The sequence below is a fragment of the Pogoniulus pusillus genome, chromosome 26, assembly GCF_015220805.1.
Source record: "Pogoniulus pusillus isolate bPogPus1 chromosome 26, bPogPus1.pri, whole genome shotgun sequence".
Classification (NCBI taxonomy): Eukaryota; Metazoa; Chordata; class Aves; order Piciformes; family Lybiidae; genus Pogoniulus; species Pogoniulus pusillus.
In genome coordinates this window covers 19257949-19280391 of record NC_087289.1, presented here as the reverse complement: position 1 = coordinate 19280391, position 22443 = coordinate 19257949, and the positions used below count along the sequence as shown (strand labels likewise).

General features: G+C 39.2%; 1 protein-coding gene across 15 annotated transcripts in view; it reads left to right on the top strand.

Annotated features, from left to right (window-relative positions):
• The window catches only part of PER2 (period circadian regulator 2), a 46727-nt gene that overhangs the window by 10446 nt on the left and 13838 nt on the right, over nucleotides 1–22443 (top strand). For 4 of the 15 annotated variants that reach the window (XM_064165413.1, XM_064165415.1, XM_064165410.1 and 1 more), the window contains exons 5-14: nucleotides 4869–4971; nucleotides 6133–6607; nucleotides 7095–7163; nucleotides 10220–10374; nucleotides 10856–10977; nucleotides 12295–12496; nucleotides 14101–14152; nucleotides 15830–15972; nucleotides 16277–16355; nucleotides 21804–21910. In XM_064165413.1, coding sequence (XP_064021483.1) covers nucleotides 6234–6607; nucleotides 7095–7163; nucleotides 10220–10374; nucleotides 10856–10977; nucleotides 12295–12496; nucleotides 14101–14152; nucleotides 15830–15972; nucleotides 16277–16355; nucleotides 21804–21910 — 1303 coding nt within the window. In that variant the 5' untranslated portion in view covers nucleotides 4869–4971; nucleotides 6133–6233. Of the gene's footprint in view, nucleotides 1–5; nucleotides 168–4770; nucleotides 4972–6132; nucleotides 6608–7094; nucleotides 7164–10219; nucleotides 10375–10855; nucleotides 10978–12294; nucleotides 12497–14100; nucleotides 14153–15829; nucleotides 15973–16276; nucleotides 16356–21803; nucleotides 21911–22443 lie in introns of those variants that run through there. The other 11 variants (XM_064165417.1, XM_064165416.1, XM_064165414.1 and 8 more) reach the window with 8 other exon arrangements.

Genomic DNA, 22443 nt, shown 5'->3' with positions numbered 1-22443 from the left:
TATAGAGGTGTCCGGACTCTTGTTATGGTCAAAGATTTCCAGTAGAAGAGGATGAGACAAGGATTAAATGCATGTGGGAGACTCTGGACCTAGTCACTTCATGCTTTTGATGCTAGCTGAGAGGGAGCTTGATAAACACTTTTACCAGCTTTTCATAGAAAAAACAGGTAAGAAACAAGCATAATTATTGTGTTTCATGTTAGTAGAAAGATGCTTCCTCTCCTGCCCCCTTAGAGCTTATTCAGAAAATACCTTGTTCTGTGTGTGTTTTATCTTAGAACTGTGTTTTCAGTCGTATATATACTCATTCAGAACTACTCTTTTAATATATATACTGGAAACTACATTATTTGGAGGTAAAACAGTTTTAGCCTGAAACCATACCTGTTTTTAAATTCAGAATTTCTTCACTGAGGAAACAATTTGGTTGAAGCATCCTTGCTGTGGATTTAAGGGTCCTGTCCTGGTGTTTATGCTGACCTTTTTCTGTACTGGTGCTGCTATAAATTCAGGGCGGCACTTGGATGACTCTGGACTAAGGTTCCTGATCGGTTCCCTCATTCCAAAGAGCCAGCTGCAGGCAGTGATCACCTTTATAAAGATAGTAGTAGGTTTAATTTAAAACCAATCTTCCCTTCAGGAGTCTCTTGAACTGGAAGGCAAATCCTTATCAACAAATTATGAAACAAATGCTGTGAAGTTCCGGTTTTATGGAAGCATTTGTGCTGTCATTGTAGATGTTTCTTTTGATAGAAGTAAAACATTGATATACACCTCATTTCTTGTTCAGAGAAGGCATCATAAAGAAGCTTTGTTCTTTATATTAGGATGAGGAATCTGTTTAAAAAGTTCCCTCTTTTAGTTCAAAAAGTCTTGCAGGAAATCAAGGAAACTTTCTTTCTTCCACCTTCCTAAAAAGTACCCCAATGAAAGCACTCTGTTCTGTCCCTTGCCACAAAGATCTGAAGCACTCAGTATTGCTGCTGGTGAAGTTGTATTGGTGCTTCTTGGGTTATTACTTGTTTTTCAACATTTGTTTCCTAACGTTTTGGTACTACCAATCATTTAATTAGTGTCTAATTGCACAGGGAGGATGCATTTGTTGTAGATGTTAATTTCCAATTTTCTCTAAACTTGCATGATGGGGTTAAAGCCCTGCTGGTTATTTGTCATGCAAACAAGAAAACTTCTACCATTTTGCAAAGCAATCATCCAAAACCTCTTCTTGTTGGTAAGGTCTTCAGTAATATTGAGTCCTGACTGTCTCGTATGGAGCCCCTAAATAGTCACATACTTAAAAGTGTAGTCACAAACTGGTGTGCCTCTTGCCTTGGTTTGGAATATTGGTAAGTTCACAGGAGTTGCAAATTTAGACTCAGTTCTTCAGATCTTTGCCACTTGCTCAGTTCTCAAATGAAATAATTTTGGAGTTTTAGGTTTTCATTCTTTAAATGCTGGTGCTAGGCACAATAATGCTGTGTGAAAGAAATCTGGAAAAATCTGTAACCACACCTCACTGAAACAAGATCTGATTATTATATTTGTTTAAATGCCATAATTTCAGAGGAAATTTGCCTCCTTGGTGTTCTACAGTCTGTCTTAGGAGGATTTTTAGGAAGCATAAAATCACTCAAGCATTTCAAGTGTTTGCCCATAGATACTTCAGTGTGTATTTCTGGGGTTGCTAAGGTCCAGGCTGCTTCCATTGTCTGTATACAGGATAACAAAGGCACTGCAGCTAATGAATAGTTGAGACCCTTTCTGTACATCTGAGGTGGCTTCTTAATGCCTACATTTGTCCTCGTGCAGTTGTGTTGCCATCTGAATCTTCCATATTTCGAGTCTCTGCCAGGGCAGTCTGGGAGGTTTGCTCTGTCTAGAAGAGATTTAGAATGTTTTTGTGAAGTGAACTTGGTAAGAGATGCAGTTGCCTTCTTCAAACTGGGGTACCAGGAGAGAACCTCAGACTGGGAAAGCCTGTTAGCTTTTACCTTTTCATTCCTGTTTGGGAGTTGATTGCAAATTTATTCAAGCTAGTAGTTGGGATGAATATGCACAATTTATGATGGCATTTCAACTGAGCTTAGTTTCAACATTCATTCATCTCTCTGGGACGACTGACCCTTTGTGCTCCAGAAGCGCTTGCGCGGTGCTTGTGTATGCATGCAGATATTCCACTTAAGGTCATCCTCTGTCTGAGGGCAAAATGTAGTCAGATGCATCACTTCTCATGTAAAATTACAGGCACAGAGCATGGTGTAGGATAATTACCAGTCTGTTCTTCTTTTCAGTCATTCCAATCTGAAAAAATATCTCCCAACTCATGGCATATGTTAATGCTGCTACTCTGAGGGATCTTGGCTTCCTAGTTATAATACAGGTTTTTGTTTTGGAAGCATTCCTCTTCTTTGCCCAGGAGCTCTTGGAAGTCTCATAAGGAGCTTCTGGGGTTTCAGTGGGTTTTCATGTTTCTTCTTATTTGTTCTTCCTGTATTACTTTGGTATGTGTCTTTCTGAAAGAAAGACTTGACTTTCAGTGGCATCGATCTTCTGGACCTATCTCAGGATACCATTTCACTCAAGGTGTTGAGCTGATTCTTGACTAATACTTTTTAAAAAGGTCAAACTTGCATCTTCTGCATTACTGGGGTACTAATTTGTCTTTGGCCTCCAAATTGTAGTCACTGCAATGTAGTTATATAGGAATTGAAAAGGTACCATGGGCAGAGCTGCAGAACATCTGGCATGTTGCTAATTAAGAGTTAGAAGTGACACAACTTAAGCACAAGTTTTTGACACGTTTCAAGAGGAAGAAAGTTCAGGTGGTACCTTCAGATGACCTATTACTTTTCTCTTCATTTGTGCTCATTGCTTAAAAATAACTTTGAGTAACTGAATGACAGTTAAGATTCCAAGGTTTTCAACTCTTGTCCTGAGAGGCACAGAAGTCTGTTAAAAGTTACTCTGTCACTTGTATGTTCTCTCCTTCCTAAAGAAGCACTGCTGAAGTTTCCTACAGATAACTGACAAGCTAGCCTAAGTATCAGGGAAAGAAGGAAGGAGATGAGATGATAGATGATATTTAGAGATAGGAAAAAATTACTTGTGATTTAACAGCTCATAATTTCAAGATGGAAGACTCTGTATGCTAATTATGGCACAATTCCATTGACTCTTAAACGTCCAAAGATTACAGAAAAGACTTTGGTAAACTGATTTTCCAAGGAAAGGTTGTGCCAAAAAGTGTTTGTGTGCAGTTCTGAAGGCTGAAAATATTACAGCATGTGTAATATTCTTTGGCTTCAGAATGCAGGATCAGTTTCTCATGCTCGAGGACTGAAGCATACAATGTTTGCTGCATTCAGGGTAGGAAAGCTGTGGTACAGTCTTTGCACAAAAATAGCCCATAAATAGCCAAATTTTCCTTATATGGGCTACAATAGGTCTGTCTCCTGGTAGTTCATGCTTTTAAACCTACCAATAGCAATTCATAGTTTTCTGAAAGAGGTTTTAGTATAGCAGCTCCAACTTGTTGGTTTGGGGTTTTTGAGAGCTTTTCTCCCTGCTTCAAAGAAATCATGTAACACAGTTAATTACTAGTTGGTGGTGTTTCAGTTATTTGCAATAGTGTCCCCTCTTGCATCTAAAGCTCTTCCTAGGTACCATTTGGTCAGGAAGATAGGAGGATAACCCTGCTTCAGGCACAGAATATAGCATGAGGGATGTGTGATCTCGCCTTATATTCCTGCACGTCAGACCTCCTTTTCAGGTGATGCCAGGGTTGTCTTTTTTCCAAAAGCTTCAGTTCCATTGTAGTAGGGATAGTTTGTGTCATTTTGATGTGGGTATTTATTTGAAGTGGACAAAACACTGTAGGTCATCTTCCAAGAATAGCTTTAACCTTCACAGAGAAAGGAGAAATCTTTCCTCTTGCTAGCTGAATTTGCTGAAATACCTTTACTCACTGAATCCTCTATAGAACTCATACAACATCAGTGCTCTCTTAGAAATAACAGTGCAGATGATGCAGGAGAAATGGCTTCTTGAGAGTAAGCTCAGGTATTTCACCAGACATGATCTGATTTCTGTGGTACTTGAGGTATTGCTAAGAGCATTTCCTGGGTGAGAATTCATGTGTTTATAAAGTGCTCCTTACCTTTGCAGTAGCAGGAGGTTTGTCTTATGTGCTGTCCGTACAAGTACTCCCAGTAGCACCTTCTGTGGGTGGCTTCCCTGAGCCCCTTGATGTCTTCCGTTGTGGTTAGTCCTGTGCCATGGCACCACAGATGGCGACATAGGTAACAGTAACCAGTCGAGCTCATTAGGAGCATGAGTGGTGAGAATGGTGTAAAATTCAGGGGCAAAACCTCATTAAAATGCTTAGCTAAGTGAGGCAAGTGGAAGTGTGAGCTTTGTCTACCAGAAAGATTAAATGGAAGTTGAACTGTCTGATGTAGTTAATCATTGACACCCAGAGTTTGTGCTGTTGTGAAATAATTGTACAGTTTCATCTGACAGTAAATAGTCTTTTATTGCATGTTCCAGTTACGTAAGTTGTCAGAAGTCGTAGTCTAGAAAAAAGCTTAGAGCTCCAGAAGTCTGATTTACTGCCTGCATACTACTGTTCAGTGCAACAGCATCAGCTGATGTCAATTTTGTATGGACCAGAGTACCTGAAGTGAATATGTGCAGAAGTGAAAGGTTGCTGTAATATATTCTACCCAAAGGGGCTTTTAAAGTTATTACAATGTCAAAGAGTGAATAATCTCATAAAGAGAAAAAAAATACTTATTTATATTCATATATACCATTACTGATAGCTTAAATGAATGTCCTTAAACTACACTTCCTTTTTCAAATGAAAACAGATATCTTGCATATTACTTTGGCCAAACAAGGAGAGGAGTAGCATTTTCTTCTGAAAAAATTGAAACTAAATGTAAAATGTCTGGAAAAACAGCAATTAGGAGGGTAAGAAAATAGCTTCAATACTTTTTTGGAGGGGGAGGAGGGGAGTTGAATCATAGCTTGTTTTAAATAAGCACTAAGTTAATGTTTTCTGTTACAGACTTATATTTGTATATATTTGTCTTTAAAAGAAAGCTGCTGCAGTTAATGTTGGCAAAACTTAGTTGCATATTTTTTCCATGCTATTCTAATCAGAGGTATATTAGCCAACAATAGTAATCCTGGGTATTTTAAGGGAACAAAGAGGAAGGAACAGACATGGTTCTGTTTTAAAAACAACCTTTATTTTTTTCCTGACGATGAATTGCATTGTTCAGAGAATCTTACTTCATGGTTTTGCTGTATTGTTTCTCTGAGTTGCTGAAATAGATGGAAGTGAGTCAGATGAAATAACTTCATTTTACTCATAAAGTTCAACTGCTCTCTAGTACTTCTGCTTTGATGACTCTTCAGTATTATTCTCTGTACTGAAGAGTCTTGTGAACATTGATTTTTGAGCCCGGTGCCTTAGAATTTCCTTTAAAAGCAGAGATTTGTTTTCTTTTAAGCCTGCTTTTCTGAACAATGAAGATTGCTCCCCCTCCAATGTAGTGGTAATCAGCAGATAAAATTATTCTTAGGCTTGTGTCTTTATCATTTTTATTGATAAATAGGTGGGTTTGTATGAGCTGTATGTTTGGTCTAACTACCTGCATGGCTCTTGTATGAAAAAAAGAAATGAAAGAATTGGTAAAAAGGTTGAAACCAGTCTTAAAAACTATGTATTAAAAAAATCCAGACAACCTTCAAACCAAATAAGGAATCATCTGATGAATGAAAGGAGTTTTTTTTAAAGTCAGGGTGAACTGGAAGCCAGGAAAATGGTTTCACTGAAAAATGTAACAGCTATTGTCCAAACCCAGGCAGTTAAATGTAGAGTATTAAGTAGGAGACCAGAAAGCAAGTGAATGTTTAAACTTTGAAGGAGTTTTTCACACACATTCCACTTTCTCTTTTCCATTATAAAACACCATTAGGTTTGCAATTATGTTTAACTTCAGCTTTTCACTGTTGGAATGCTGGATGTATTAACCATTTTTAATTTCATCAATCAGTGAGATTTCCAGTTTGCTAGCAGTGGCAAACAAAAACATAATTATTTTTCTTCCTTCCCTTCCTTCTCAGATCTGTGGGTCTGTACTTCCAAACAGAATTTGTACAGAGAGAAAATTCTGAATATGGCTTGATTTGCTCTTGATCTTGGCAGTGTTTCTAATGAGTGTCCCATGGACTCTATCAAGTTCAGGGGGTTCTACTCTAGCACTGAGGAGCAGAACCCTGAGCAGCAGCCTGGTATCAGTGACAACATTTCTTCATCATTCTCTTTAAAAGAGCAACAGAAAATGAGTGATTATTCTGGACTTGCAAATAACCATGGGCAGATGATTGCTGAAGATTCTGAAATTCAGACAAAGCCTGAACACTCTCATGAAGTTCTTCAGGAAGATATTGAAATGAGCAGTGGATCCAGTGGAAATGACTTCAGTGGAAATGACACAAATGAAAACTACTCGAGCGGGCAGGATTCGCACGGCCACGAGTCTGATGAAAATGGGAAAGATTCAGCAATGCTCATGGAATCTTCAGACTGTCATAAAAGGTAGTAGTTAGTATTAAGTAAACTTCACTTTTTGTCACGAAAGACTAATTTCTGGATAACAACTATGACAGAAAGTGTTGAAGCTGAGTTAATAAATGTGTATTATACTATAATTTATAAAGAGAAGGTCTCTGGAGTTTTGTGAGGCCAGCTTAATTTTAATTTTCCTTATCATCATTATGAATTTAGCCTTATTTATATCTTTTCTTGCAAACCAGCTACTTGAATTGTGCATCAGAAGGTGTCAATCTGTATCTACGTATAAGCATGCAACTGTGCTTAGCATACAGAACAAAGCTGTGGTAAGATGAACCTTCTTAGATGTGTAACAGCTGTGGTTTTTACCTGCTGTACCAGGTGGAAGGCTCTGGAATTTATTTTTTTCTTGATAGCCTGTCAGTCATAGGAAAATACAAAGCTGAAGTTAAGTTACAGGTTATTTGCTAGGGTTACTAACATTAATCTCTTTCTATCTTTCTTGCTCTAGTTCAAGCTCAAATGCATTTAGTCTGATGATTGCAAACTCTGAACACAATCAGTCTAGCAGTGGATGCAGGTAAATTAATGTGCATATATTTTCAATAATTTGCATGTATCTTATGCTGGAAATGGAATGGTATTGTTTGGGGGATTTTTTGGTTTGCTCTGACTGAACTTGGAAGGGGTACGCAAGAAATCCAATTGTTGATTCTCTTCCTGACCATAATCAGTAGCATGTCCTATTAACCACTTGGTTGACTTAGAGGTTTGGGTGTTTTTTCTTGCCATTCCCTGCAAGTTGTGTGATAACCTTCCAAGTCGTCTTACTTTGTTTTGATTTGGTAGCTTAAATCTGTAATTTTCTTTCTGTGGTTCACTTTGAATATTGCTTCAGTGGTTTTTTTGAAGCTTTTCTTTCCATTTTCTGCTCTTCAGAATATAATCTGAAGCCCTTGCTTGGGGACAGCCTATTAGAGTTTTAACATCAGAATTCACCCATTGAATTGGATGTATTCTGATGTCCAGCAGCCATACCATCTACCTCTTCTGCGTTCCATTCACCAGGATTCAAGCCTCAAGTCTGTGAGGATAAACCAACATCAGCTGCAGGAGTCCCTCTTTATGAACTCTGCTTCTGACCCTGATAGCCTTGAGAAACCTGATGTCATTGAAAGCTCAAATCTGGAAACTTCAGAGTCCCCTGCTCTATTTGTTGGGTTTTCATAAAGTCATCTTCAGATCAGGAGAATAAAACCTGATCCTGGGCAGATCAGAGCTATCTGGCTATATCATACTGATGTTAAGACCTCCATATACATGTACCTACCTGAAAGTGTTTCTATCTAATGCAGTTCTCAGAGAAGTGGTAAATTAGAATTACTCCTTTGCACCATTTGGTGCTTACTGAACTTATTTTCTGTCTGCCTTGTAGGCACCTGGAGATCTTGTTCCATGCTGTATTTTCAATTGGAAATTGTGTTCTGCAGCTCATGTTCCTTGCTACGAAAGACAGAGTGAACCAGAGGCATTTCTTAATCTTCCTTTCCTACTGATTCCACTTTCTTAAACCCAAGAGTTTTTGAGAGTTACTTATTTCTGGTTTTCCTATGCCTCTTTATTATGAATTTCAGTAAGAGCTCTTTGTTCAGAAATAGGAATCCAGATGGTACAGTGTCTTCCCCAGCTGTCAGGTGCAGTGCTAGAGGGTTACAGAGCAGAACCTGATTATCTTTTTTGTGAATGAGAGACTGAAGATAGATGGAGAATGATCTTTAAAGAAAAGACTAAGAGAAGATTATAAACTGCAAGTTTAGTCATTGAATGCAAGGCTCGGCAGTCTTTGAGTCAAAATCAGCACCAACCACTTAGTTTAGCACCTGTGGGTGCTGTTCCAATTCACTGTCCACGTAAAGCAAAGTGGAAAGATCCTCGTATCTCTATGGAATTGCTTGTTCTGTCCTCTGAGTCACACCTTCCCTGTGGTTGGCTGCTGTGCCTGATGCTACTCATCTTTGGAAAAACACTTTTGAGTTGTGTAACATTTTCCAGGGAGGCCTGTCTTCTGTATTTGCTGCTGCTGTCAGCTAGTTTGGAAAGGTTTCCTCTCTTGCAAGAGTCTGACGCTGTCGTGAAGCATGCTCCTGGGAGTACAAAACCAGCAGTATGTTCAGTTACTTCATCATCTTTTCCTTTTCTTCCCTATTGCCATCAATAGAGGCTTCCTATATTAACAAGGCCCAGTTTGATTGCATCAGTCCAGACTGTCAAGCCATGTGGTAAATGTGAATTAATGCACAGCCTGAACATAATGGTTCCCAAGAGGGTGCTCTGCTCTTTTGTCTTGCCCTGTGCTGTTATTTCTCAGTACAAAATGACCACTGATTAAGTGAATGCTGCGTTCCTGCTCGCATCACTGTGTGCTGTGGAAAACAATGTGTGCTCCCTAGCGTGAGGCAGCTTTATCACTGTCCAAGCATGTGTGGTGAAACGCACCCAACACCTGTCAGGTGATCGATATACCTGGAATGCTTTACAGACTTCCCAGGTAGCTGTCCAGAAATGCTCTTGAAAGTCCCCTGGAAGCTGAAGCTGCTCTATTGAGCACTTCAGACAGGGCGATGCAGGTGCCAAGACTGTTCTTTCTACAGTGATTCTTAGGTCACCTTCTTAGAGGCTTGACAATCAGGTGGTAAGAGAAGACCTTCCTTTTGATGAGAAAGAGTTTTATGTTCAGGAAGGTTTAAGAAGAGCTCCAGGATCCTCTTAATTGTTGTGACTGATTAGCTTTAAAGAAATGAAGGAGAAAGACAAAGTGATTTTTATTTTTTCATTTTAACTGCTTCCTACCCACCTGTCATCCATCTTTCTTATCCTCCCCTTCCCTCCTTTTTCTCTTCCTTTTTGATTTTTGTCATCACCTCTTAATAATGGGGAAAGATCAGGAACTGCAAAGGCAGGCAATAATTATTAGGGATTTCTGCCAGTGCTGGAAGGTCTCTGCAGTTTGACCTATGCTAAGACAACATTTCTGAACATGCACCCGAGGAATGTGAATGCAGTTTGTCTCCAACCTCCTGATTCCTTACCCTGCATTTAGTCGAGTTTCCTTGCCTTATTTAATGTATTGCCATGGTTAACTGGGATACATTGTTCCAAGGATTTCTCCATTTGTTTTAACTTGATGCTCTTCCACTGCCATTCCCTTTTCAGGGACCTTTCTTATGAGAACCTGCTCAAACAGGAGGTGAAGACTTGAATGGACCTCCTGCTTGTCTCCTTTGAAGTCCATGAACATTTCTATGAGTTTGAATTTAAAAGTAACTAAGGAAAATGCCACTAAAAAGGGAGGAGGGAGACTGGCAAAAAAAAAAGTTCTGGTGTTTGGGTATATGTTCTGTTGCACCTACAGAGTACACTTTACAATAAGACTTCAGGTGGTGGTAAAGCTTTCATTTTAAACTATTCTAGCTAAGCTAAGAATTATTAAGTTCTGAATGTTGATACTAATGCTGGAAAAGTTAATGTGTCTAGCTGTACATGGCAAGTGACAGTGTATGTTTGGGCTTCTATGAGGATGATGTGACACTTCAAGCATCCAAATGATACTATGTTTTTCTGTCTTTAATCTTGCAGTAGTGAGCAATCCACTAAAGCCAAAACACAAAAGGAATTGCTGAAAACTTTACAAGAGCTAAAAGCTCACCTTCCTTCTGAAAAGAGAATTAAAGGCAAATCTAGTGTCCTAACGACATTGAAATACGCCCTCAAAAGCATTAAACAAGTTAAAGGTAATCAAGTATGCTACTACCTACAAAATACTAACCTAGATAAAAGAAACACTTTGAAGTTGGAATCTAAATGTGGTTGTCTTTGTAGAGCTGAGTTCATTAGGTTTGATAACCTCTGAAGAGATGTTTGCATGGTGTTCCTATTTGTTAGCTCTGTAAACTTTTGTTTCTTGGGGAGCTAAAGGGACTCTCTAGGTTTTACTGAGATTTTGTTGAGTTGGTCAAGCGTTTTCAAATGAATTTTCTATTTCATGCTATTTGAACTGCCAAACAGAGCACAATATGTGATGACACATATGGATATCTTGAAATGGGTGAATGTATTTGGGTTACTGAGGAAGAGCTAATTTGGGGCAGCACCCGGTTCTCCCTACTGACCGTTCTGTGCTTACGCCATGAAAGCTTTTGGCTGTTCGCTCTCTCCGAGCTGCATGTTTATTGATGAGGTTCTGAATGTAAGCTGTTTAATGTTCTCCTGTAGCCAATGAGGAGTATTACCAGTTGTTGATGATTAATGAATCCCAGCCTGCTGGACTGAATGTGTCGTCATACACAGTGGAGGAAGTTGAGACTATAACCTCAGAGTACATAATGAAAAATGCGGTGAGTATGGTGCCTCAACTCTGCAGTGTGCATAGAAAATGGTTTCTAGAATGGGAATTCTCAGGCATTCTCCACCTTTTTTTTTCTTCCTATTTTCTTCTCCACAAGGTAAGAATTGGTAGCTAGGCTAATGAGCTGAAGTTGGCTTTTGCCTTCTAGGGGATGCTGAGTAGACATTCTGAACCTTTTCAGACTTCGGCAGTAGTACTTGGAGCAAAGTGTTTTCCTTCTGTCAGGTTGGAAATAATAAGTCTAGATTTCTTGGGCCTCTGAATTATACCTTGTGCTCAAAGATTAATGGTATGATGTACCTCAGCATCCATTGTGATACTGTGCTGTCCTAATGAGACAAGAGCAGCTAAGATGATCAGCATACTTTTTATCAGTAAAATGATAGTCTAATTTTATTATTACTGTTATTTTCTGTGGTCCCAGTGTTTCGTGGATGTTTTAAGTGGTCATAAAAAATAACTACCTCTAAACTTAGTAAACTACCTCCCACTATTACATTTTTTTCCTCATGCCTCTGCCTGGACATATGAAGTTATGAAATTGGTAAGATAACAGCATGATGGAGAATGTTCCCTAGCTTGAAGTAGGTGGGATTTGTTGTGTTCATGAATAGCAAAGGTTGCCCACAAGGTAAAATAAATAGGTCTAGAGTACAAGTGAGAACTTCAGCCAAATACCATAAACGTTGTTCAGTTGATCTGGAGCATTTGAGTTTGTGAAACCAGTGTTTTGACGACACCTCTTAAGCTTGTGGGTAGAGCACTAGAGGTTGTGACGCAGGAAGCTCTTCTGTGTCAAGAAGAAAACAATGCAAAAGGATACAAGTGGAGTGTGTGTGTGGTTGTGTGGGACTTCCCCCCCCCATCTATTTACTCATTGTTTCTCCAAGTGGTTTAGAGCACTTCTTAATTTTGCAGCAGATGGGCAGGCTAACATAAGCAGTCTTTCACAAAACAGCTGAGTTGTACAAGTATTAAAATAGGCCTATAACAAGCACTAAGTAAATGTGAACTTTTAGAGCTGGAAGCTCTTTAATTCTTAATCAGTAAATTCTTCCTGCATCATAAATGTGTAAGCAGTAATATTTAGAGCTTATAACCTGCTATATTACTCTTATTGCATAATTCAGAAAGTGTACTGTTTGTATCTACTTGATAAGGAGACTGTATTTTATTGTTCACTAAGTAGATACCTTTCAACAGTTTTTACTTCATTTTTGAGTTTATTCATGCTTCAGTATCTTAATATGTCTTTCTTAGAAGAACACTTGAATGTTGCTAAATGTGAGATTTTTTTTGGTTTTAGGATATGTTTGCTGTAGCTGTTTCTTTGATTACTGGGAAGATTTTGTACATCTCTGAGCAAGCTACTTCAATTCTCCGCTGCAAGAGGGGTTATTTTAAAAATGCCAAATTCGTGGAGTTCTTGGCACCTCAGGATGTCAGTGTGTTCTATACTTCTACTACTCCATACAGACTACCATCGTGGAATATTTGCAATAGAGCTGGTAAGTGGTGTTAACAGCAGAGATTTCTCTGACCGCCTTTGTCATGCAAGTACTGAAATTGATTTTTAATATCCTCCCATCCTTTCTGGTGACTCCATGAAGGTGTAACCCAGAGATAGGATGAGAATCTCTCTGAACAATACTAGATGTATAACACACTTGTATAAATCAGCATGGCTTGTCTGTCTGCTAAAAATCTTCTGAATATGGCTTTTATTGATTCTTGTGTCCCTTTCATCTAAGTTATGAAGGGCAACAAAGTCGGTATTCATGATGAACAGTGGACTTGTTTTCCACTCTTATCAGCAACTGAATGACCACATCTTATCTTTAAAATACCTTTTCTCAGCTGTAAGGAGTATAACACTGCCTCCTTTTTAAAATGGTTATGATTGGAATACTGGACACCTTGATTACAGTGTAGAAAGATGCACTCAGCTGCCGTTACAGTGCATTCACCAAATGTAATCATATCTCCTCTCTTTTAGCCTTAGGAAAATGATGTTAGGCATAGTAATGGTGAAGGATCAGACATCTTGGGGCACTTGATATTTGTTTGTGGGAAGACTGTGTTACTAGTGTAGCTGCAGCTGTTAGGAATGAGAAAGAGCTGCCAGCTATTTTAAATGAACACTTGAAATTCAAAGTCCCTTCTACATGGTTGAAATTCCCTTACATGCTAGGCCATGGAGTTAAGTCACTCTGGATCATATTTAATAAAAAAAAACAGTTAGTGATAAATATATGCTAAGTAATGTGTACATAATGCAGCTGGGGTAGGACCTTTTGTTGGCCTCTGTCTCAAAACATGGTCCATGGTGAATTCTGACTGCATGATCCTGATTACGTGTATCACTCAGTTGTGCTTTTTTTTCCCCCAAAGCACTTTCTGTAGTTTTATTATACTTGTGTGTAGCTTCACATTTCACAAATGCAGTGAGTGGAACTAATAAGTATACTGAAGCCTTTGAAAGACCAGAAGTTGCCTTGAAAATCAAACCGTGGCTACTCTGGAAAAGGAGGGCAATAGGCCTAAAAGGTGATAGGAAGCCTTCATGAAAAATATTTCTGTTTTTTTTTGTGAGCTGTTTGGTTTTGTTGCTTGGTTTTGGTTTGTTTTGGTGTGGTTTAGTTGTTTGGGTGTGTTGTTATGAGTAGTTATGTGGGGGGGGTGTTGGTGTGGTGTTTTTGTGTGGTTGGTTGGTTTTGCTTTTTCTGAGGGAGGATGCTGGATGGATTTGATCTACCTGTTCTAGTGTCTTCCCAGCAAAAAGTCAAAATTAGGGATCCTAGATAATTGAACATCCTTGGTCAGCACTACAAAGTGCAGTGGAAAAGCTGATAAGAGCTCAAACAGGAGAACTGTTTAGATATGCTTTTGGCAAAAGGCTTACCTGGCAAACATCTGTGATTCACATACCAGCCTCAAAATGGGAGTGAGGTTCAGATTTGGTTGCTTACGAAGTACAGTGTTCTGCAACTACAGAGACTTCAGGGAATGTGAACTTCTTACAGATTTCAGCCTTCATCACTTAAAAACAATTTTTGTGTACAAATTACAGGATTATCACATTTATTCTGTTATGAAATGTGTTTATTTTTAGAGTCTTCCACCCAGGATTGCATGGAAGAGAAATCTTTCTTCTGTCGAATCAGGTAAGACAGAAATATGATAAAGCTTAGTGTTAGATGATGATGCTATGCACTACAAAAATATCTGACTTTTGTAAGAACTTCATAGTATGGAAGTTTCTTACTTTTTCCATAATGTATACATAAGGCAAAACCAGATGTCCTCTGGTTGCATAACTCCTAGAAGCTACAGAAAAGACTGCCAAGTGATTTCGAGAAGTTGCATCTTAAAAGTTAATCACTGTGAATATTGACCTTTGGACATTAAAGGAAGCTGCTAAGGTAAATCCTACTGCTACAGAAGGTCTTCACGTTAATTGAGCTGTTCCATTCACCTGCTGCAGGTCTCTTTTGTTCTAGAAGACTTGCATCTAATATTAAATTTTATCAAATGTCCCACTGAGAAAGACACATGAGGGTATAATACTTCTGCTGGCACCAGATGTTACAGTTCCTTTTGGTTTTACTTCTCATCCTCCTTTTACCACCCCAGCTCTTATTTAGTTGCTTTTATTTTGAAAATGCTGGCAATTTTACTCCTTGTTTTTTCTTGTGCAATTTAATTTCTTGCTACTTATTATTTTACCAGTAGCACTTCTGAAAACAAAAATTGTGGCTCCTATTACTTGTGGAGTAATGAACTACTTGTTGTTACAGTATGAGTAAACTATAAACAAGACCAACCCCTACCTGGCTACCACCCAGGCAACCAGCAATAGAATAAGAGGACACAGTCTCAAGTTGTGCCAGGGGAGGTCTAGGCTGGATGTCAGGAGGAAGTTGTTGCCAGAGAGAGTGATTGGCATTGGAATGGGCTGCCCAGGGAAGTGGTGGAGTCGCCATCCCTGGAGGTGCTCAAGCAAAGCCTGGCTGGGGCACTTAGTGTCATGGTCTGGTTGACTGCATAGGGCTGGGTGTTAGGTTGGACTGGATGATCTTGGAGGTCTCTTCCAACCTGGTTAATTCTCTGATTCTAATTAAAGACAATGGACTGTTCCAGAACCATGGGGTTGGATATATTGTAAAGTAATGCTGATGTTACTTTTTTAGTAACTTTTTTTAGTTTTGGTCCAACTAAGATTGGTTTTAAAGGCTTTAGTTTCATAAAGTTATCCAGCTATGAACTTCATACAAAACCCAACAACTCAGCTGTAGGATATTTCTGGTTTGTTGAGTTTTTTGGCATCTATGTAAATGGTTGTTATTTTCATTATTTGGATTTTTAAGTGAACAACAGTGATTATAGGTAAGAATTTCTGAGTATTTAGTAAATTGAAATAAATATGAAGTAAAAGAAGATCTTCATTTTAACTGAAGGGATATAGCAATCTGTATAAAATAGTTATAAATTCATCCCTCCAAAGCATATATTGTCACAAATCAAGCTTTTTGGATCCACAAAATAACCTATTACAGGAGGTGGGTTTGTCTATCAAATGCTTGTATGAAGCAATCGAGGGTCTTTTTCTTTCAGGCAGTAGAAAAGGCACCTTTCTTTATTGTAATTGGTATGCAAATACTATCAGAACTAGCTTCTCTTCTAGAAGAGAAAGAAAAGAATTCAGACGGTTAATTTCTTCAGTGCTATTTGAGGAGCTGTCATGCAGTCCTGGTGTCATGAGGAAATTACAACAGATAAATTAAAACTTTGTTTGGCATGAGATTAAACTGTTTAAATCATTAACTCTGCTTGTTTATTAGTGCAGGAAAGGAGCGTGAAAATGAGATTTGCTACCACCCATTTCGGATGACTCCCTACCTTATCAAAGTGCAGGATCCAGAAATAGCAGAGGACCAACTTTGCTGTGTGTTGCTTGCAGAAAAAGTACATTCTGGTTATGAAGGTAATGCTTTGAATGCAGAAGGATTTGTGTAGTTTCCTGAAAGTAAGAACTGATCTGTGTTCTGATAGGGGAATTTCCATGTGATGTCCTAACTGAATTTCAGCCTAAAAACGCTACCTGTCAGTGATCTCTGAAAGCTAATTGGTCCTGTTCTCTGCTCTTGCTGAGAGGCTGTGAGCCAGCAAGCTGCACTCCTATATGCTTTTAGCCAAACTTTTAGATTACAGTTAATATTAAATTAGAAGCATGTAGTATTTTGAACAAAAATCTCCATTTCTTAATCTGCTTTTACTTTTTTTCTCAGCACCCAGAATTCCTCCTGACAAAAGAATTTTTACAACTACGCACACCCCAACTTGTTTGTTCCAGGATGTAGATGAAAGGTAATTAAGAAGATGATACTATTTTTCTGTGTACTGATAAGCAAGCTTTCCAATATTTTTCCAGTTAATTTTAGGATTAAATGAAAGATGTCTGTATGGGGGTAAAAAATTTGTGACTGCTGAGGAGTGTTTAACTCTAAAAGTACTTTCCCCAACTTTCACTAAATGTGAAAACACGTTACACTGTGGTATTTAAGTGGAAGATTATTTGCCTGCTAAGTAGTTCTTCCATGTTCTTTCTATCTGGGGAAGATCTGGGCATAAATTCAATGAATGAAAGTCATGGTGAGGAAAATTCCAGCGCTGTCAGTCATCTAACACTCTGTGCTCTCTATGCTAATAGTCTCTCTTAAGAGGAGAGGCTGAGAGAACCTGAGTCTGTTTTAACCTGGAGAAGAGCAGACTGAAGAAGGGGGCATCAACACTGATCAGTATCTAAAGGGCAAGAGGATGTGGCCAGACCTTTTTTCAGTAATGCCCAGCGACAGGACAAGGAACAATGAGCACAAACTGGAGAACAGGAAATTCCACCGGAGTGTGGGGGCAAGCTTCGCTGTGAGGGTGCTGGAGCCCTGGAGCAGGCTGCACAGAGAGGCTGTGGTGTGTCTTTCTCTGAGAGATTCAGAACCTGCCTAGATATTGTACTCCTGGGCAACCTACTTGGGGTGACCCTGCTTTAAGCACTGGACTAGATATCTCCAGAGGTCCTTTCCAATCCCCCCTGCTGTGTTTCTATGATTACCTGCATGAGGGTGCTAGATTTGTGAACTCAAGTTTGGAATTAGTAACAGATAGGCTGCTGTCACTTCCTGCTGGCCTAGATACAGCCAGAGGGGTCTCAATTCAAACTACACCATTCACAGTTCTTGCTGTTCTTGTCTGTGTACAAAAGCTGCTCATACTCGACTGGATGAAGACTTCCCATTAATTTGACAGTTGTGGAAATTGATTGGATGAAGTATTCACGTTTCAAAGTGGAAACCAGATAATGCTTCCTATGCTCTTAAAGCATACATTGAGACTCAGAAACTAAGATGTAAATCCTGTCTTCTGGATGACTTTTGTCTAGGGCATTACAGAGGATATTTAGGTGATGGAAATGTGAGGTCTATGAAAAGAACAGAAGATACTTCAGAGTTAGAAGCCTACCTGGCTCAGGAGACAATCCCAATCAGCTTTCAAGGACAGGGATGCACTTTGGAACATTGTTATGTTTTGAAATGCTTTGAAGACTTGATGTGACAAGAGAATTCACTTGTGTGATGGTTTGGGTGTTCCTTGTCCCCCCCACACTTTGGGAATCACACAGACTAGACTCAGCCAGCTCTGGCAATTGAATGAAGCTTATATTTACAGCTAGCAAAATATGCAAGCAGATAGTTCTGTATATAACTGTATATACTGTAAATAGACAAGGTAAAAGGTAATACAGAAACACAGCAGCCCTCCCAGAAACCTGAGTCCCCAGGAGGGGCTCCCAACTGTCCCTTCACCTTCCCCCTACGCCTCTTAACCTTACCCTAGTCCCAGGGCAGAATGGAGGTTCGGCCAGGAAGCAAAGTGAATTAATCAGAAAAATGGCAGAGAAACGGAGGGTGAGGTTAGAGAGAGAGATGCAGCTTGGAGCTTCCTAGCAGGAGAGGCGAGGTAGCTGTGTTTGGATTCTTCTTGTATCTCTCAGCAAGCCTATGAGTGAAGTAGACATCACCATTGTCTTCCATTCATAGTCTGTAATCTAATTCTTCTCACCAAAACATTCTAGCTACCTCCAACCTAGCACAACTAGTTCTCTCATTGTAAACACAGCCAACCTTTTCTCTTTCCTTATTTTCCCCTTGCTTGTTTCACTTGATTTTTTTTTTTTTAACTTCATGATGGTTTCTGATTATGCTGCTTATGGATTTTTTTTTTCTTTAAATCTGCTTCGTAGCATCTGAAGTCATTCTATCCTCTTGTTTTGAAGCATTTTAAAAAGGCTAAAATCTGAGGTCTAGATGGGGATGTTACTCTTCATACAAAGTAGTATTATAACAGCCAGTCTTGGTTTGCAGTAGGAATGTTTCTGAAGAGATAACGCTGTCCTTGACTGCAGCAGAGGAGAGAGGAATCAGGGGAGAGGAGGTTATTGGGAAGCATGGCTAAGTTGTAGTCTGTAAGGTAAAAAAGATACTGTTTGACTTTTGAGATGGTTGCCTGCACATTAGCACACATGTTTTTGATTGAATGATAATATCAAAAGGTAGCTTTTGGAGATGACTGTAGAAAATGACAGTGGCAGATCAGTGAGGATAAGTTTGCAGTCCGAGGTAGAGCTATTTTTGGTTAACTTATGCAGGCATTGTGGCTTAGTATGAAGACTTCCTGCAGGGTGGGAGACTGTGAAGATGAGGATCTGTTTTTCCATTATATGATTTACAATCGCACTAAACCAGTTAAGATGACAAAAGAACTCTTTAGTCCAGTATAGTTCTGCCTCTTGGATTTTTCTCTTTCCATCATTCCCACACTTGTTCCAAGCCAGGGTGGGCTTTTGTATTCAAATAAGCTGATGGTGCACTCTAAAGCCTCCCTTTCTCCAGGCACCCCTAGTTCATTTATTTCTGGTGCCCAACACAAACAGCAGGACTGCTGAATGAAAAGCTTTCCCCTAAACCTTGGGCTTGCATGGAGTGAGTAGAGTAAATGCCTTCTCTGTGAACAACTATAGAAGTTCCTTTCCTGTGAGCCTAGTGTTAACCCTTCCTTTCAGACACCCTTTTTGAGTACTCACGGTGAGGGTTGGTTAAATCTTGGTCTGATGTTCGGGACTTTGCTTCACTTATTTCTGTTTTTCTGATGCCTAGAGTTGATTTTGCTTTTAATTGTTCAGCTCCTGAGAGCACTGGCATACAGATGAATGTTTACCAAAATATGCATATGCAGTTTTACTACTCTTAGGCTCTCCAGGGTTAGGCAGAGTGCAGAAAACAACAGGTTTTTAGAGAAAGCAGAGTGTATACAACTGAACACCTGCTGTCAAGTGAAAATTGCTCATAATACAGTGCTGAAACTGTTGCCTGACTTGCATGAAATGAAGTTAATTCTGCCCTCAGTATGTATTCATGGATTGGGAAAATGCTTCTTAGTCCTGAGCCTGCAAGTGGATCTCTGCACAGAGTATGCTGAGTAAAAGTAAATATTTTCCTGACATTAAATGGGTCATTCTTGTGTATATGTCTTTAAAATGTGTTTGATACCTGATGTCTATGGTGGATGTAAGGAGTTCTGTAAAGTTCACAGTGGACTGATCTTTGTAAATGGTTTTAAAGCAATTTCCTATTTAACTTGCTATAAAAAGGCTTCTTAGTCATGTTGTTTTGACACTTAGTCTTTCTAGAAAACACAAACTAAACTTGCTGCCTCTCCTCCCCAGCCGTTCTTAGGGCACATTTGCATTCACACTCATAAAATGAGCTCTAAATTGCTCGGAGTTATGTGGAAACAATGATGCTGAGGTACTGCTGCCTCTTGTCAATAGTAAATTAAGTATTCTCTGATATAACATAATCATAATAGTTCTGGTTGGAGGGGACTACTGAAGATCTCTGTTCCCTCCTTTTGTTTAAAATGAAACTGTTGCCCAGCTCTAGGTCAGGCTGTGCCCTTGGCTCGGTAAGGCTTGAAAGCCTGCAAGGACAGAGATGACACAGTCTTTGTAAGCAGCTGTTCCTGTGTTGCACTGGTCTGTTAAAAGCTTTTTCTTAACATCTAGCATCAACTTTCCAGACTGCTGTCTGGAGCCATTGCCCATGGTTTTATTGCCTGGCACTACCACAGAAATGTGACTCCATTCTGTACCTCCTCTTTTTAGTAGTTGTGAGAAGCTCTTGGGTCATCCTTTAGCTTTCTCTTCATGGGAAGAGGTGAGCCTAGCTCAGTCTCTACTCACTGATGTTGTACTCCAGATCACTTACACTTCCAGTGGTCTACATGTTAATAGAAAATTGTGTAGGGATCTTCTTTTGCATGTAAGTGACTGAATTTGTGTCTTTCTTAATGACTAGATTGCTAAATAGACGTTTAAAATTGGATTCCTTTTAAGGTAGGTGCTGTGTTGCAGCACAAGTGAAGGTAGAGCTTGCCAGGCTCTCATGAGGCACGTGGCAAAGAACAACACCCAGGGCTTCTTTTCTACTTCTTACAGCATTCTTTGCTCAAGTACTAACTGAAGTCACTCAGAGTCGATTGGTATTTTAAACTCTTGTAGCAGCATAACTTTGTTTTGTGCTTTGAACTTGGCAGTGTTTTTAAGTGTCAGTATGCCAAGATTATACTCTTTGGGGTGAGTTTGATGCCAATTTAATTTGTGTAAGTTTTGCTCTTCATCCACAGGCTTTTAAGACTCATTGTTTAACTCACTGCTTCAGTAAGAAGGCTTTAGTTGCTATACTCATGTTACCACAAGTATCTTGGCCACTTTGCTGGAGGGACCATGCTTGATGTTTTGGGGAACTGTTTTAGTTCCAGTGCATTCCTGAAAGTGCAGTGTTGAAGCCATTTATCTCATAATGCTTTTTGAGTTTCAACACAACACAGATTATGTGTCTGTAGTGCGCTATGGTTAAATTCTTCTCTAGTACTGTTCTGATGCCTGAGTGTCTTTCAGCTCCTGGGCCTTTGTCACTAACAGGGCTGAGGGGATGGTTATCAGCAGTTTGAGGTGACAAGGTGGCTTGCTCCCATCTGGCAACTTCTTACACCTTACTGGATAGTGTTGAATTTGTGCATTATTTTTTTCCAAAGCCTATTTTTGGCAGTTGGATTTTAGGGTAAGGTGCAACCTGACCTTTCATGAGCTTGGACTCTTTAATGCTTTAAGTGACAGTAAAAACTATTTCATTGCATAAATTACTCACATCTTCAGAAGTGGTCATAGATAACATGCAGGAGTTTGCTAACGTTAATTTTAATTCTTCCTTGCAGCTCCTTTATGAGTTGAACTCTTAACCTCCCTGTGAGAAAGTTTTTCTTGAGTCCTAGTTAACTAGGCTGTGGCTAGCTCAGCTGTAGTAATCCTGTGATCCCTAGCCTTGGCTTGCAGCCCACAGAGGAAGACTACTTACCTTCATTATAGCTTTATAAGATTAAATCTTATTGATGCTATTTTAAAATTAGGGTAAGTATCCTCTAGAGCTGGGCAGCATAAGAAGAAGCTGCTGTAGCAGACTCCTCTCTTTGGTCTGATAATGACATAATTTTGTAATGCTACCAAAAAACCCAGCCACCTCACAAACAAACAAAGCCCCCTTGTTCAGGCTACTGCTGCTGTTCAGTTGGCACTATTTCTCTGAGGTTTAACTTAAAATTATTATCTCTCCTTACAGAAAAAGAGCAAAAAAACCCTTAAATATTTTAAAGATTAAATAGACATTTATTTTCCTCTGTTAATCTTTGGTTTTGTTTTCCCAGGGCAGTACCTCTGTTGGGATACCTACCTCAGGACTTAATAGGAACACCAGTTTTGGTACATCTCCACCCAAATGACAGACCCTTAATGCTAGCAATTCACAAAAAAAGTATGTAACCTTTTATTGTGGCAGAAATCGATTTTTTTTGTTTTCCCTTTAAAATTAAAATTGAATATGAGTACCTCAGCAAGATGGTCTTATTCTGCAAAGAAGAGATGCAGAGGTGGGAGTTAATTGTGACTGGATTTTTCTGCAAGTAAATAGTGAATCCTTTACAACTGGATTTGCAATGCAAATTGCTGAAAATGAGGAATTGCTCCATTTTGTGATGGCTGTGGAGCATGTGCCTGCTGTAAACAGATATTCCATACATAAAATTCCCCTGAGAATGCAGTGACAAAAGTTGTCATGCTGTAAGTTGCAATCTTTCTTATTTCAAAGAGGAAAGTAAGAAACATTCTGGTAATGTTAGCTTTTTTACTGAACATGTAAAACTGCTGCTCCAGCCTTCCTTAGCTTGCTGAAGGTCGTTCTCTTCACATGGTCCAGTAAATTGTGAACATCTGCTTATTTTGGCCCAGCATTTTTAAATGCATAAACATAACTAGTATTTGTGCCTTCAGATACCACTTTCCTCCTTT